General features: G+C 44.5%; 1 protein-coding gene across 16 annotated transcripts in view; it reads left to right on the top strand.

Annotated features, from left to right (window-relative positions):
• Nucleotides 1-14,666, top strand: part of MAPT (microtubule associated protein tau) — an 88,758-nt gene that overhangs the window by 19,928 nt on the left and 54,164 nt on the right. For 14 of the 16 annotated variants that reach the window (XR_006277313.1, XM_043503474.1, XM_043503475.1 and 11 more), the window contains exon 2: nt 14,275-14,364. Coding sequence is in view for 15 of the 16 variants with exons in the window: in XM_043503474.1 (XP_043359409.1) it covers nt 14,275-14,364 (90 nt within the window). In the remaining variant the exon portion in view is untranslated. Of the gene's footprint in view, nt 1-2,023; nt 2,194-13,140; nt 13,269-14,274; nt 14,365-14,666 lie in introns of those variants that run through there. The other 2 variants (XM_038385937.2, XM_043503464.1) reach the window with 2 other exon arrangements.

Raw genomic sequence — 14,666 nt, 5'->3', positions numbered from 1 at the left:
AGCGTCTCATAATCTTTAATGTATTTATCCTCACTACACCCCTTTGAGGCTGGGCAGTGCTGTTATTCCTATTATACAGATGGGGGAACTGAGGCACAGAGAGGCTAAGTGATGTGCCCAAGGTCACACAGGCAGCCTGTGGCAGAGCAGGGAATTGAGCCCACCTCTTTCCAGTCCCAGGCTCATGCGCTACCCACTGGGCCATCTTCCCTCTCTGAGACTTGTGCAGTTAAACTCTATGCGTTTAGTAGAGAAATTTTTCCACGATATTGAGAACATTCTGACAGACAAACTATCCCTACCTATTGGGTTCTCCATGGTGCATTAATTTTCTTTTGTAATTTCCCCTAGTTATCTTGATAGTAAGTTAATGACATAAAAAACAATAGAAACTCTACAGTCCCTTTTGGTTTGCAGACACAGCATCTTGAACTATAATCCCATGACATCTCGCAAATTAAGGAAGGTCAGGCAAGGTTCATAGTTGGATAGAAGACCCCAAAGTGTACTGGAGTGCTTATTCCATAGATGGCACTCAAAAGAATGCCCCAGCATGAAGATACGGTGCCATCTGTCTGATGACGCATAAAATCAAGTACCTGGTGTCTTCTAGCCATGATTTCCTGCCACTTTTCACAAGAGCCGGGATGCTGATCTTAGAATCCTAGCCAAATTCCACCTTAGTTAATGTGTTCTGCCTCCTTAAATTTCCTCTGCAACTTGGATTGGCTGTGGTAGCCTTTGCTTCCTGTCCGGAACATCAGTGATGCTGGGTGCTATTAAAGAATTGCTACAGTCAAGAGGCCTTTAGTGATGGACTTTTCGTCCCTGTGTGCAGAATGGACATCATGTTTTGGGCTTTTCTGGGCTGAAGGCCCCTGTATAAATATGTTGTTGCTGCTCCTGCTACTTTGGCTTTCAGCAGTCAGTGCTTCTAGCGCTTTGTATGTGACAAGCCTTCAAAGAATTGTTTGGTGAGGCTGGGCCAGGTCCAGCCATAGGGATGCTATTCAAACACTTTAAAAAGAGGTTTCAGAGTAGCAGCTGTGTTAGTCTGTATTCGCAAAAAGAAAAGGAGTACTTGTGCACCTTAGAGACTAACAAATGTATTTGAGCATAAGCTTTCGTGAGCTACAGCTCACTTAGAGTTGCTCCTAGTTATAACAGGATGGAATTTAACCCACAGCGCAGTGGAAGAGAACTTCATCACTCTCTTGGTAATGTCTGCAGAATCCTTTTAGTAAGCATCTCTCAGCACTTCCCTATACTTTGACTGCTGATTCATCTTCATTGCCTTTACATATATCCTGCTTCGGCTGCCACAAACTGCTGCCATTTAACAAACACAAAGAAAACACAGGAAGGTTTGTTTCTGTCCCTTCCAAAATCACTCTGGTCTGATGGGCAGAGTGGGTCAGTCACCTGTCCTAGGCCAGTGACAGATTTCAAGTCTGTTTCTCTTGTAACCTCTTTTTATTGTTGGGGAGAGTATCCGAGGCTCTTGGCTGGGAAGTTGTTTATGTATCAGTTCTTAGCGCCGTGATGTGAATGGCTAAGCTATTTAACATGACTCCTAGAAGTTTCTAAAATGTTATAACTCACTTCTCCCTCAGAAGTTTGTATTCCTGCCACTCAAAGAACCGGCTTTTATCAGCAGAGAAATACTGAAAATAATCAAATGTGTGTTGGTGGGGTTTTTTTTTTTTTTTAAATCTGAACAAAAACCTCTCCCTCACATTTCAAAAATAACTGTTTGTAAAAGTGGCATATACGGAATACATGGCGGGGCGGGGTGGGGTGCAGTAGAGACTTTATTGGCACTTGTGCAAATCACTCCAAATAATGCTTCAGCCGTTGTGGGTAACGCCCAGCCATCCCTAATTCAGAGCAATAAAACCTTGGCACCGCAGCACCGCACTGTTTTCCATATTAGCTATAACCCACCAGATGCCTCTTCCCCTAAGAGGATCCTAATTGTGAAGTATGCAAAGTTTTGAAGAACCCTGAAGTGCTGTCAAGGATGGGATGGGCTGTTTGTGTAGATAAAGTGCTTGCTTGGCAGGAGTGGATCTGCTGGAAACAGATAGGCATGCTCTTCAGGGTCTTATCTGTTGCATAGAGGGTGCTGCCAAAGTTTAAACACTCAGAGACATCACTACCCTGATTATTCATTGCGGAAGCCTTTGGGTCAAGGTAGGGCTGCTTTCACTTACTTTTAAAGAAACTTGACTCTCTACAACTTTTATTTATGATTACATTAGCCGAGATGGAGGTGGTTTTGGGAGGCCTTATTTTTACGCTATTCTCTGTCAAAATCTGCGGGCTTGTGGTACGTGAGTGACTTCAGCACCATGTTTGTGTAAGGAATCGGTACTGAAATGGGCTGTTTGTTGACTAGAGTCAAGTAATTTTTTTTCCCAGTAAATTCCATTTAGTCATTGGGACGGTTACTTAGTTTGAGAATGATGCTGGAATTTCCTGGTTAGAATGAGATGCATCTTGAACACAGATGAGTTTGGTGTGTTTGATTCTTGTTTTGAACTGAAGGAATGGAAGATTATGGTTACGTTGCAGAAATTTGTAGGCATCAGAAGTGTGTGTGTGTGTGTGTGCACGCACGCATGCGCGCCAGAGTCAGCAGTGCTTATCATTAAGTAGAACAAACAAAATAGTGAGGGGGTGGGTGAAATAATCCAGCAGAAGTGTGTAAAATATATCTATACTCCAGGTTATTGCTTTCCATCCTCATGTATATAATTGTACCAGTCTGACCTTCATATTTTAAATTTTGCTGGGAGAACTTCAGCACTTAAAAATCATCCATAGTAGGGGCTCTTCCCTGTTTGTTCACCAAATTCCCGTGTTTCTCTGTTGTTCCGTGTGGTGGCCACGTGGATTTATTTTTCTCTGTTAGATCACAGTGCTGATGAAGTTCTAGATTGAAAGTCATGGGGATTGATTTCCCCTGTTATGCATAGAATAGGTGCAGTATCCTAGGGCCTTGTGGGAGTGCAGGTTTCCCTGTGCTTTGTTTCCACTGAACAGTTCTCTGCAGGGCAGGCTGGTTTTTGTGACCAGAACACCTGTCCAGTGGGAACAGGGCTAAACCCACTAAACATAACAGCCACATTTGCTCTGGAGCACTTCCTCCGCTGCCCCGCACTTTTTGTTGGCCTGTGGACAATGGGATTAGGCTGTCCTTTCACTCCCTACCATCTGGATGTTGGAAACCAAGGGAAGGTCACACTTTTCCTCCAGTCTTCATGACCATGCCCAGTATTCTTTTCCCTGCTTGACTATGTTGGAGATGTTCCTTCCTTCTCACTAGCTGGGAGGGCAGTTCTACTCTCAGTATTGCCACTCCTCCAGAATTTAAAAAATCATGAGCCCAGACCCCCTAAAATTACAAGGTTTTAAAAAATGATTTGGGGCTCTTTTTCTTGCCTTCTGATGTTGGAGCCATGGATTTCAAATTAAGTTTTTCTCTGCATCCATTAGGTCTAGAGGCTTTTTTTTTAATAAAACCCTAAGATTCACAAGTAATCACATGATTCCAGCAGCTGGGGCTTTAAGATAAAACTCCAAATAATAAAAGTAACTCTGCCTTCTCCACAACCAAAAAGGCAATATCTCTTCTCTTCTCCCTAAAATGGAGACATGTAACAAAGGAAAATCGATTTCTTTAAATTTTGATGTAACACTCTTTCCAACCCCCCGAACTCAGAAGTTCTCAACCTGTTCCATGGTGTGAACCTTGTCATTTGAGGGGACTGCTTATGAACACTTCCTCTCCCATTTGGGACTGCATACATCCCTTTCCTCCTTACTTAGCAGGCAGTTAGGCTGGATGCTTCTCCTTCTTTCTAGCGTCTTTGATAGACTCCTAAACTCTTTTAAGTAATGGGGAGCCTGGACACCTGTAGAAGCTGCTGGAAGCCAGGTGGAGGAGCCAGCACTATGTGACCAGTCATCTCTCTGCAGACCACCAGCAAGTGCTCTGTTGGCCACCCATGGATGACATCTATAGACTTTCTCTGCTGATATTGACTCCTAGCTTGCAATTGCTGTTTTGCCATTGCATCTTTGATATTAAATGCTGTATTATGGGTGGAGGCTCTTCACTCATAGCAATGCTTTCCACAGAAAAAGTATACTAGCCCTCACTCCTGTCTATCTGACCCCAGCCATGAAACCTTACCATCCTATAGGCACCCTCATCTGGAATTCCCAAAGGCTTGTTTATACCGGGACACTCAGGAAAATTAATCCAAACAGACTAAGGCTACGTCTACACTACAGAGCCTATGTTGGCGTAGACATGCCGTACGCTGACAGAAGGAATTTTTCTGCTGGTCTGGGAACACAAACTCCCCGAACAAATTTAACTCTGTGAACTCAAGCAGCCTTCTGCCAGCATAGCTGAGCTGGCATAAATTTAATGTGCACACCAGACCAAAAGGTGTGAATTCAAAGCAGATTAGCTTTGTGCATCCCTGTGAGGACATGCTCATTCAGAATTAAAATGACATTAATTTAGTTTAACTTAATTCCCTTTGGAAGGCTAAACTGAGGCCACTTTAATTTTGAATGAGTGTTCACACGGGGTTTAATGCAGTTTAATTGAGCCCTTTTGAATTAACACCATTAGTTAATTTGGATTAATTTTGCTGAGTGTTCCCATATAGACAAACCTTAAGAGAAACTCTTGCCTGGATGCCATGAAGACCTCACTCAGCATTTGGGGAAGAGGGACAGTCTGGGGGAAATGCCACTAAGATTAGCTAGGGAGAAAAAAGGGAAAATTAAAAAGAAACATACAGTTAGTGTTTAGATACAGGTTTTAGATACAGTGCAGCTAATTCATGAGCTTTGGACTTCTGGGTCAACACTTAAGAAATGATGGAAAGGTGGTAACACCTGTGGCTGTTCAGTGAAATGAATTGATGGGTCTCAGGTCAAATGCTTGTAGACGTGTTTCCTCGTCAGAAATATCTGTCACAGTTGCTATCAATTGATCCTCTAGCTGACATAGAGACCAAGGCCTGGAAGTCAGGCAGACCTCTGTCCCCACCTGTAGAGATGCTCCTTCCAGGGGGCACGATAGCAGGACAGCATGTAGGAAGGTACCTGTCATATCTTTGTTGGGCCTGTTTGGACCAGAAGATATCATCTGGCATTGTCCACACCAGAAAATTGACACAATTTAAAAAAAAAGAAAAGAAAAGTACCCATTTCAAGTATTGAATGGCAAACCTCATTTTCACCTGTGGCAAACTCCAGTTTGGTTTTGTGAACTGCATGGCAGCTTAATAGTTACATTTTATCGCTTACATGCTTGCCAGTCCTATAAAAAGCATCAAAATGCAGCCCACTGTGGGCCCGGATATAATCAATATGATTCCCAGAGCTCCAGAAAGAGGCTGGCCATATGGCCAGATAATTAGAACTGTTTTTGTTTGTTTTTAGGTGGGCAAAACTTCATTAATGCTTTTAAAATCAAGTACAGAGAACGGATTCTGACTTTTCTGTCTGCTTCACACTCCAATTCTTGTGGCTTATCACTTTGTGAGTTTTTGCAGGGCAAGCTCTTGAAGGTTTTCCATGCAGTTCAGTAAGATGATTTGGTGGTAGTTTAAAGCAGAAATTAAATTGCATAGACCTCTTCCTAGTAGGGAAGAAAAGTTGGAGAGTTGAGATCTCTCGCTCAGATCTAAAGATCCAGTTAATTTATTGCCAGCCAACAAAACCATGTGAGCTCACTTCCTTACTGTGGGTAACCTGAGCAGCATTGCTGGTTTCAGCTCCCTCCCATCCAGTTGTGGTAAACCTGGAATTATAATAATAGCTGGTTATTAATCACTATCCTTTGCTGTAATTAGAGCAGCTATCACAGGGGCTGGCAAACTTTTTGGCCTGAGGGCCGCATCAGGGTTTTGGAAATTGTATGGAGGGACAGTTGGGGAGGCTGTGCCTCCCCAAACAGCCAGGCGTGGCCCGGTCTCCGCCCCTGACGGCCCCCCCCGTTCCCTGATGACCCCTGCCCCATCCATTGATCACTACCCATTGATCCTGACAATCTAGTCAACTTTCTATCCACCTTATAGTCCATTCATCCAGCCCATACTTCTTTAACTTACTGACAAGCATTCTGTGGGAGACTGTGTCAAAAGCTTTGCTAAAGTCAAGGAATGACATGTCCACTGCTTTCCCTTCATCCACAGAGCCAGTTATCTCGTCATAGAAGGCAATTAGATTAGTCAGGTACGACTTTCCCTTGGTGAATCCATGCTGACTGTTCCTGATCACTTTCCTCTCCTCTAAGAGCTTCAGAATTGATTCCTTGAGGACCTGCTCCATGATTTTTCCAGGGACTGAGGTGAGGCTGACTGGCCTATAGTTTCCAGGATTCCCTTTTTTAAAGGTGGGCACTACATTAGCCTTTTTCTAGTCATCCAGGACCTCCCCCAATCCCATTAGTTTTCAAAGATAATGGCCAATGGCTCTGCAATCACATCTGCCAACTCCTTTAGCACTCTCGGATGCAGCGCATCCGGCCCCATGGACTTATGCTCGTCCAGCTTTTCTAAATAGTCCCTTTCTTCACAGAGGGCTGGTCACCACCTCCCCATGCTGTGCTGCCCAGTGCAGCAGTCTGGGAGTTGACCTTGTTTGTGAAGACTGAGGCAAAAAAAGCATTGAGTACATTAGCTTTTTCCACATCCTCTGTCACTAGGTTGCCTCCCTTATTCTGTAAGGGGCCCACGCTTTCCTTGACTTTCTTCTTGTTGCTAACATACCTGAAGAAACCCTTCTAGTTACTCTTAACATCTCTTGCTAGCTGCAACTCCAGGTGTGATTTGGCCTTCCTGATTTCACTCCTGCATGCCCAAACAATATTTTTATACTCTTCCCTGGTCATTTGTCCAATCTTCCACTTCTTGGAAGATGCTTTTTTGTGTTTAAGATCAGCAAGGATTTCACTGTTAAGCCAAGCTGGTCGCCTGCCATATTTACTATTCTTTCTACACATCAGGATGGTTTGTCCCTGTAACCTCAATAAGGATTCTTTAAAATACAGCCAGCTCTCCTGGACTCCTTTCCCTCTCATGTTATTCTCCCAGGGGATCCTGCCCATCAGTTCTCCTGAGGGAATCAAAGTCTGCTTTTCTGAAGTCCACGGTCCGTATTCTGCTGCTCTCCTTTCTTCCCTGTGTCAGGATCCTGAACTCGACCATCTCATGGTCACTGCCTCCCAGGTTCCCATCCACTTTTGCTTCCCCTACTAATTCTTCCCGGTTTGTGAGCAGCAGGTCAAGAAGAGCTCTACCCAGAGTTGGTTCCTCCAGCACTTGCACCAGGAAATTGTCCCCTACACTTCCCAAAAACTTCCTGGATTGTCTGTGCACCGCTGTATTGCTCTCCCAGAAGATACCAGGCTGATTTGAAGTCTCCCATAAGAACCAGGGCCTGCGATCTAGTAACTTCCGTTAGTTAGAATCATAGAATATCAGGGTTGGAAGGGACCTCTGGAGGTCATCTAGTCCAACCCCCTGCTCAAAGCAGCACCAATCCCCAATTTTTGCCCCAGATCCCTAAATGACCCCTCAGAGATTGAACTCGCAACCCTAGGTTTAGCAGGCCAATGCTCAAACCACTGAGCTATCCCTCCCCCCAGAAGAAAGCCTCCTTCATCTCATCCCTGTGGTCTATAGCAGACTCCCACCACGACATCACGCTTCTAAACTTAATCCAGAGACACTCAGGTTTTTTTGCAGTTTCATACCAGAGCTGTGAGCAGCCATACTGTTCTCTTACATACAATGCAACTCCCCCACCTTTTCTGCCCTGCCTGTCCTTCCTGAACAGTTTATATCCATCCATGACAGTACTCCAGTCATGTGAATTATCCCAGCAAGTCTCTGTTATTCCAGTCGCATCCTAATTCCTTGACTGTGCCAGGACTTCCAGTTCTCCCTGCTTGTTTCCCAGGGTTCTTGCATTTGTGTATAGGCACTTGAGATAACTTGCTGTTTGTCCTGCTTTCTTAGTATGAGGCAGGAGCCCTCCCCTTTCGCACTCTCCTGCTCGTGCTTCCTCCCGGTATCCCACTTCCCCACTTACCTCAGGGCTTTGGTCTCCTTCCCCCAGTGAACCTAGTTTAAAGCCCTCCTCACTAGGTTAGCCAGCCTGCTTGCGAAGATGCTCTTTCCTCTCTCCGTTAGGTGGAGCCCGTCTCTGCCTAGCACTCCTCCTTCTTGGAACACTGTCCAATGGTCAAAGAATCCAGAACCTTCTCTCCGACACCACCTGCGTAGCCATTTGTTGACTTCAATGATTCAATGGTCTTTACCCAGGCCTTTTTCTTCCACGGGGAGGATGGACGAGAACACCACTTGCGCCTCCAACTCCTTTATCCTTTTTCCTAGAGCCACGTAGTCCACAGTGATCCGCTCAAGATCATTCTTGGCAGTATCATTGGTGCCCACGTGGAGAAGCAGGAAGGGGTAGCGATCCGAGGGCTTGATGAGTCTCGGCAGTCTCTCCGTTATATCGTGAATCCTAGCTCCTGGCAAGCAGCAGACTTCTTGGTTTTCCCGGTCAGGGCAGCAGATAGATGACTCAGTCCCCCTGAGGGGAGAGTCCCTGACCACCACCACCCGCCTCCTTCTCTTGGGAGCGGTGGTCGTGGAACCCCCATCCCTAGGACAGGGCATCTCATGCCTTCCAATCGGCGGAGTCTCCTTCTGTTCTCTTCCCTCAGATGTATCATCTAGTCCACTCTCCACATTAGTACCTGTGGAGAGAACATGAAAACGATTGCTTACCTGTATCTGCGCTGCTGGTACATGGAAGCTCCCCTTTCTTCTTCTGGAGGTCACATGCTGCCAAATTTCTTCACCGTCCTCCTGTCCCCGCTGCGCAGCCTGCTCTGAATCTTCAGAACATTGTGCCCGTAGAAGCATATCCTGGCATCTGTCCAGGAAATCTTCAGTTTCTCTTATGCAGTACAGGGTCGATACTTGTTTCTCCAGACCTTGAACCTTCTCTTCCAATATGGAGACCGGCTTGCACTTTGTACAGACTTTGTACAAGGTCAGGCAGCCCCACCACCGGCTGGAGCCAGCCATGCGCCGTGCAGCACAGAACACCAGATCCGGCCAAGCTCTGCAGCTGTCCCAGGAGCTCGCCGCTCCACGCCCAGAGCATTGCGCCGCCGGCAGCGCAGTGAGCTGAGGCTGCGGGGAAGAGGCTGGGGGCCAGCCTCCCGGGCCAGGAGCTCAGGGGCCGAACAGGAGGGTCCCACGGGCCGTAGTTTGCCCACCTCTGAGCTATCATGACATCAACATCACTTTTAGTGGAGAGTTGTTAGTAGAATCGTGGTCTCAGCTTGGCAGAACTGGAAAATTTTGTCAGCACCCATATATCATAAATTAAACGGAATACTTGTTTTCCTTTGCACCTTATTCTTGGCTGTAGTATCTCACAAACTGCTTCTTGAGGAGGTATACTTAGTTTCCCTCCTGCTTCCTTACCCCTAAGTACTTTGGAGAGGGAGCTCTCTGGGACTGTAAGGAATCTGTGGACTTTTCTTGAGAAGAAAAAGATGATTTTACTTTGACTTGCCTGAACATTTCCTTTCTTCTCACAGGAAGGCCCACAACAAATACTTGGGAATTCCTGCTTCCCAATCCTATGCATAGACCACTAGACCATTCCTAGCTACAAAACAGCTACACAACTAGGAATTTGTGCTGTTAATATTTATTTGTATTGTGGGAGCATTTAGGAGCCATAGACTGGGGCGTCATGGCGCTTAGGTGCTCAGCAAACGCAGAGCAGAAAGATTCCAGTCTAACCTACATTCATACAAGTGCTTTGTTACCACCTTAAATCTTTTTTTTTTTTTTAAATCATTGTACATTGTTCCAGCTGATTACTCACAAAATGGCAAGCCATTTATCCTGTGCAGAACACATTCATGAAGACAGTGATCCTTGCAACAATGTTGTGTCTGGGTGGAAAATGCTTTTCTGCTCTCTTTTTGTGTATTTTAAAATCATTTTAATTCTTTCACACCTGGATTTGCTCTACTGAGTCTGCCCTTTCTGGGTCATTTAGGGACACAAATTAGCTTAAATGACAAATGTACTGTTCAGATCACCGGGGCAGAAATAACTTGGTAGTAAGCCAGGTAAAGCACCCCTTCCTTTTTTGATTGTTGGCAGACACTTCAGCACCGATTCAGGTCATCCAGCTCTGAGAAGAGTTCAGGACTTGTAGAGAGATTATTTTATTTTTTAATTTGTGCCATAGGACAGAATTCTTCAAATTACGTCAAACAGCAAAAATACAGGAGGGTCGAGGAAACTTTGTATTAACTATGCAAAATATGTGAAAATCAAATGAAAAAGAACTCTGCTTTCTATAATGCTCTAGATCTAAGGACAGGTTTCAGAGTAGCAGCCGTGTTAGTCTGTATCTGCAAAAAGAAAAGGAGTACTTGTGGCACCTTAGAGACTAACAAATTTATTTGAGCATAAGCTTTCGTGAGCTACAACTCACTTCATTGGATGCATTCAGTAGAAAATACAGTGGGAAGATTTATATACACAGAGAACATGAAACAATGGGTGTTACCATACACACTGTAATGAGTGATCCGGTAAGGTGAGCTATTACCAGCAGGAGGGGCGGGGAACCTTTTGTAGTGATAATCAAGGTGGGCCATTTCCAGCAGTTGACAAGAATGTCTGAGGAACTGTGGGGTGGGGGGAATAAACATGGGGAAATAGTTTTACTTTGTGTAATGACCCATCCACTCCCAGTCTTTATTCAAGCCTAAATTAATTGTATCCAGTTTGCAAATTAATTCCAATTCAGCAGTCTCTCTTTGGAGTCTGTTTTCGAAGTTTTTTTGTTGAAGAATTGCCACTCTTAGGTCTGTAATGGAGTGACCAAAGAGATTGAAGTGTTCTCCGACTGGTTTTTGAATGTTATAATTCTTGATGTCTAATTTGTGTCCATTTATTCTTTTACGTAGAGATTGTCCCAGTTTGACCAATGTACATGGCAGAGGGGCATTGCTGGCACATGATGGCATATATCACATTGGTAGATGCGCAGGTGAACGAGCCTCTGATAGTGTGGCTGATGTGATTAGGCCCTATGATGGTGTCCCCTGAATAGATATGTGGACACATTTGGCAATGGGCTTTGTTGCAAGGATAGGTTCCTGGTTTAGTGGTTCTGTTGTGTGGTTGCTGGTGAGTATTTGCTTCAGGTTGGGGGTCTGTCTGTAAGCAAGGACTGATCTGTCTCCCAAGAGCTGTGAGAGTGATGGGTCGTCCTTCAGGATAGGTTGTAGAGTCTTGATGATGCATTGGAGAGGTTTTAGTTGGGGGCTGAAGGTGATGGCTAGTGGCGTTCTGTTGTTTTCTTTGTTGGGCCTGTCCTGTAGTAGGTGACTTCTGGGTACTCTTCTGGCTCTGTCAATCTGTTTCTTCACTTCAGCAGGTGGGTATTGTAGTTGTAAGAACGCTTGACAGAGATCTTGTAGGTGTTTGTCTCTGTGTGAGGGGTTGGAGCAAATGCGGTAGTATCGTAGAGCTTTGCTGTAGACAATGGATCGTGTGGTGTGATCTAGATGAAAGATGCAGGCATGTAGGTAGGCATAGCAGTCAGTAGGTTTCCGGTATAGGGTGGTATTTATGTAACCATCGCTTATTAGCACCATAGTATTCAGGAAGTGGATCTCTTGTGTGGTCTGGTCCAGGCTGAGGTTGATGGTGGGATGGAAATTGTTGAAATCATGGTGGAATTCCTCAAGAGCTTCTTTTCCATGGGTCCAGATGATGAAGATGTCATCAATGTAGCGCAAGTAGAGTAGGGGCATTAGGGGACGAGAGCTGAGGAAGTGTTGTTCCAAGTGAGCCATAAAAATGTTGGCATACTGTGGGGCCATGCGGGTACCCATCGCAGTGCCGCTGATTTGAAGGTATACATTGTCACCAAATGTGAAATAGTTATGGGTGAGGACAAAGTCACAAAGTTCAGCCACCAGGTTTGCTGTGACATTATCGGGGATACTGTTCCTGACGGCTTGTAGTCCATCTTTGTGTGGAATGTTGGTGTAGAGGCTTCTACATCCATAGTGGCCAGGATGGTGTTTTCAGGAAGATCACCGATGATTGTAGTTTCCTCAGGAAGTCAGTGATGTCTTGAAGATAGCTGGGAGTGCTGGTAGCGTAGGGCCTGAGGACGGAGTCTACATAGCCAGACAATCATGCTGTCAGGGTGCCAATGCCTGAGACGATGGGGCGTCCAGGATTTTCAGGTTTATGGATCTTGGGTAGCAGATAGAATACACCAGGTCGGAGTTCCAGGGGTGTGTCTGTGTGGATTTGTTCTTGTGCTTTTTCAGGGAGTTTCTTGAACAAATGGTGTAGTTTCTTTTGGTAACCCTCAGTGGGATCAGAGTGTAATGGCTTGTAGAAAGTGGTGTTAGAGAGTTGTCTAGCAGCCTCTTCTTCGTATTCCGACCTATTCATGATGACAACAGCACCTCCTTTGTCAGCCTTTTTGATTATATCATCAGAGTTGTTTCTGAGTGGCTGAACGTTGTGACTTTGTCCTCACCCATAACTATTTCACATTTGGGGACAATGTATACCCCCGCTCTCCTGCTGGTAATAGCTTACCTTACCTGACCACTCTCATTACAGTGTGTATGGTAACATCCATTGTTTCATGTTCTCTGTGTATATAAATCTCCACACTGTATTTTCCACTGAGTGCATTCAATGAAGTTGGCTGTAGCTCACGAAAGCTTATGCTCAAATAAATTTGTTAGTCTCTAAGGTGCCACAAGTCCTCCTTTTCTTTTTGTAGATCTAAGGAGCAAGCATTTGTGAACTCTCTCTCCAAACTGTCTGCAAAGGTCACTGTTTCCTCAGTTACATATAGTAGAATGTGTTTTCCTTTCTTTAAAAAACAAAACCCTAGGAAATAACATTGAGGCTGCAAATTCAAGCACTCAAAAGTTAGGAAATGCCAGAATCAAGCATGCCTGTAAAACTTTGACGTGGCCCTCTTCTGTGTATGCATTATGATACAGTCTTTAATTTATATACATACATACTGTTTTTCCACAGAATCCCTGCCTCTTTCAGCGTACAGGGTGAACTGTGCTTCGTGAATGAAACCGGGTTGTGTACTGAATGAGGTGGTAGTCTGTATCCTCTTGTCTCATTCACTGTAGAAATTAGAAGGTGTGTAATGTCAGAGGTCGGAGACTGGAAGAAGAGCCAGGATGATCTTGCGGCTAAGTCATTTGAGCTCAGTTCTGCCACAGACTTCCAATCCATCAATCAGTTTGCTGCAGAATTAGTCTGTATTACATCACAGAGTCCCAGTGTCCCAGACATAGACTTGTGCAAACTGATAGACCAAATAATGCGCCATAATGGGTCCTTTTCCTTGGAAGTTATTAAATTGCTTTTGTAACTTCAGTGGTGCATTGGGTATGAAGTTGCCTGTGTCCTCTGCATGAAATTGATGACACAGGCTTGGTATTTTGTCTCCTACATCTTGTGCAAGAATGATTAGCTCTAAACATTGGTCACAAAAATCGTATACTTGTCTATTGAGAGTTTTCACAAAATCTTTTTCTTTTCAGCTGCTTTCCACGAACGCAGTTATTGCTCTCTGTTGGGATTGCAACTGCTTTGATCTCTATGCCTATAACTTGATACAACTGTGGGTTTTTTTTAAAGAGCATTCCCCAGTTGATGTCGGCCATTTCAGAATCTAGGCACCATCTTAATGCTTTTTGCTTTTTTTCTTGCTGTTCTGGTAAATGTAAAGGCTGTGGACAAAATTTGCTTCTGATAGTAGGTTTAGAAGAGCTCGATAGGGATCTGCATTGGAAGGAGGGTCTAGTAGTCAAATCTTTATCAGACATAATTTATATCAGTCAGTCAGTAGGACCACTTTCTTCAGCACATACCTTGAGCTGTAACCTGTCTATGATTATGATAGTGTGCTTTTTCAAGTCTCCCTTGAAAGAATTAAATAGCTTGTTGCTGTAGCTTAAAAGGCAGTTAGTTATTAATGGCCATCTGATTTCCTTCCCTCCCCCAAAAAAGAAAAGATTGTGTTCCTGGAGTTAAACTGATGAGCACCACAGAGCAATAGAGGTAGTACAATAATTTGAGTGCAGGGGAAGGTGCATTGCATGAGGTTTTGTGTAATAATGTTAAATTTTTTCCCCTTTAGATAACTTTTGCAACTGGATGGCTGAGCCACGTCAGGATTTCAATATGATGGAAGAACATTCGATGAGCCAAGCTAAGCAGGTCCCATCAGGTGAGCCTTACCAGATGGGGGTAGTCATGGGAGAAGGGGAGGACCTTCCCCCACAGGAAGCTATTTTCTCTCCAGGAGAATGAGGATGACACAGGTGGGAGAACTCAGTACAAGGAGACTGGGGTGAGGTTGCCCATAGTGTTTATGCCTGGGAATGTATGTGGTTCAATGAACGGTTAGTCCAAAGTCTAGGAAAAGGAGACTGTTTTGTGAATTACTTAGGTGCTGAGACATCATCATGCAGTAAATGAGCTTCTTTGTCTTCTGGGAGATAAACATAAGATACATTCAGATACTTTATA

The sequence above is a fragment of the Dermochelys coriacea genome, chromosome 27, assembly GCF_009764565.3.
Source record: "Dermochelys coriacea isolate rDerCor1 chromosome 27, rDerCor1.pri.v4, whole genome shotgun sequence".
Taxonomy (NCBI): Eukaryota; Metazoa; Chordata; order Testudines; family Dermochelyidae; genus Dermochelys; species Dermochelys coriacea.
Note: the sequence above shows the minus strand (reverse complement) of the source record. Positions and strands in the feature narration are given on the sequence as shown.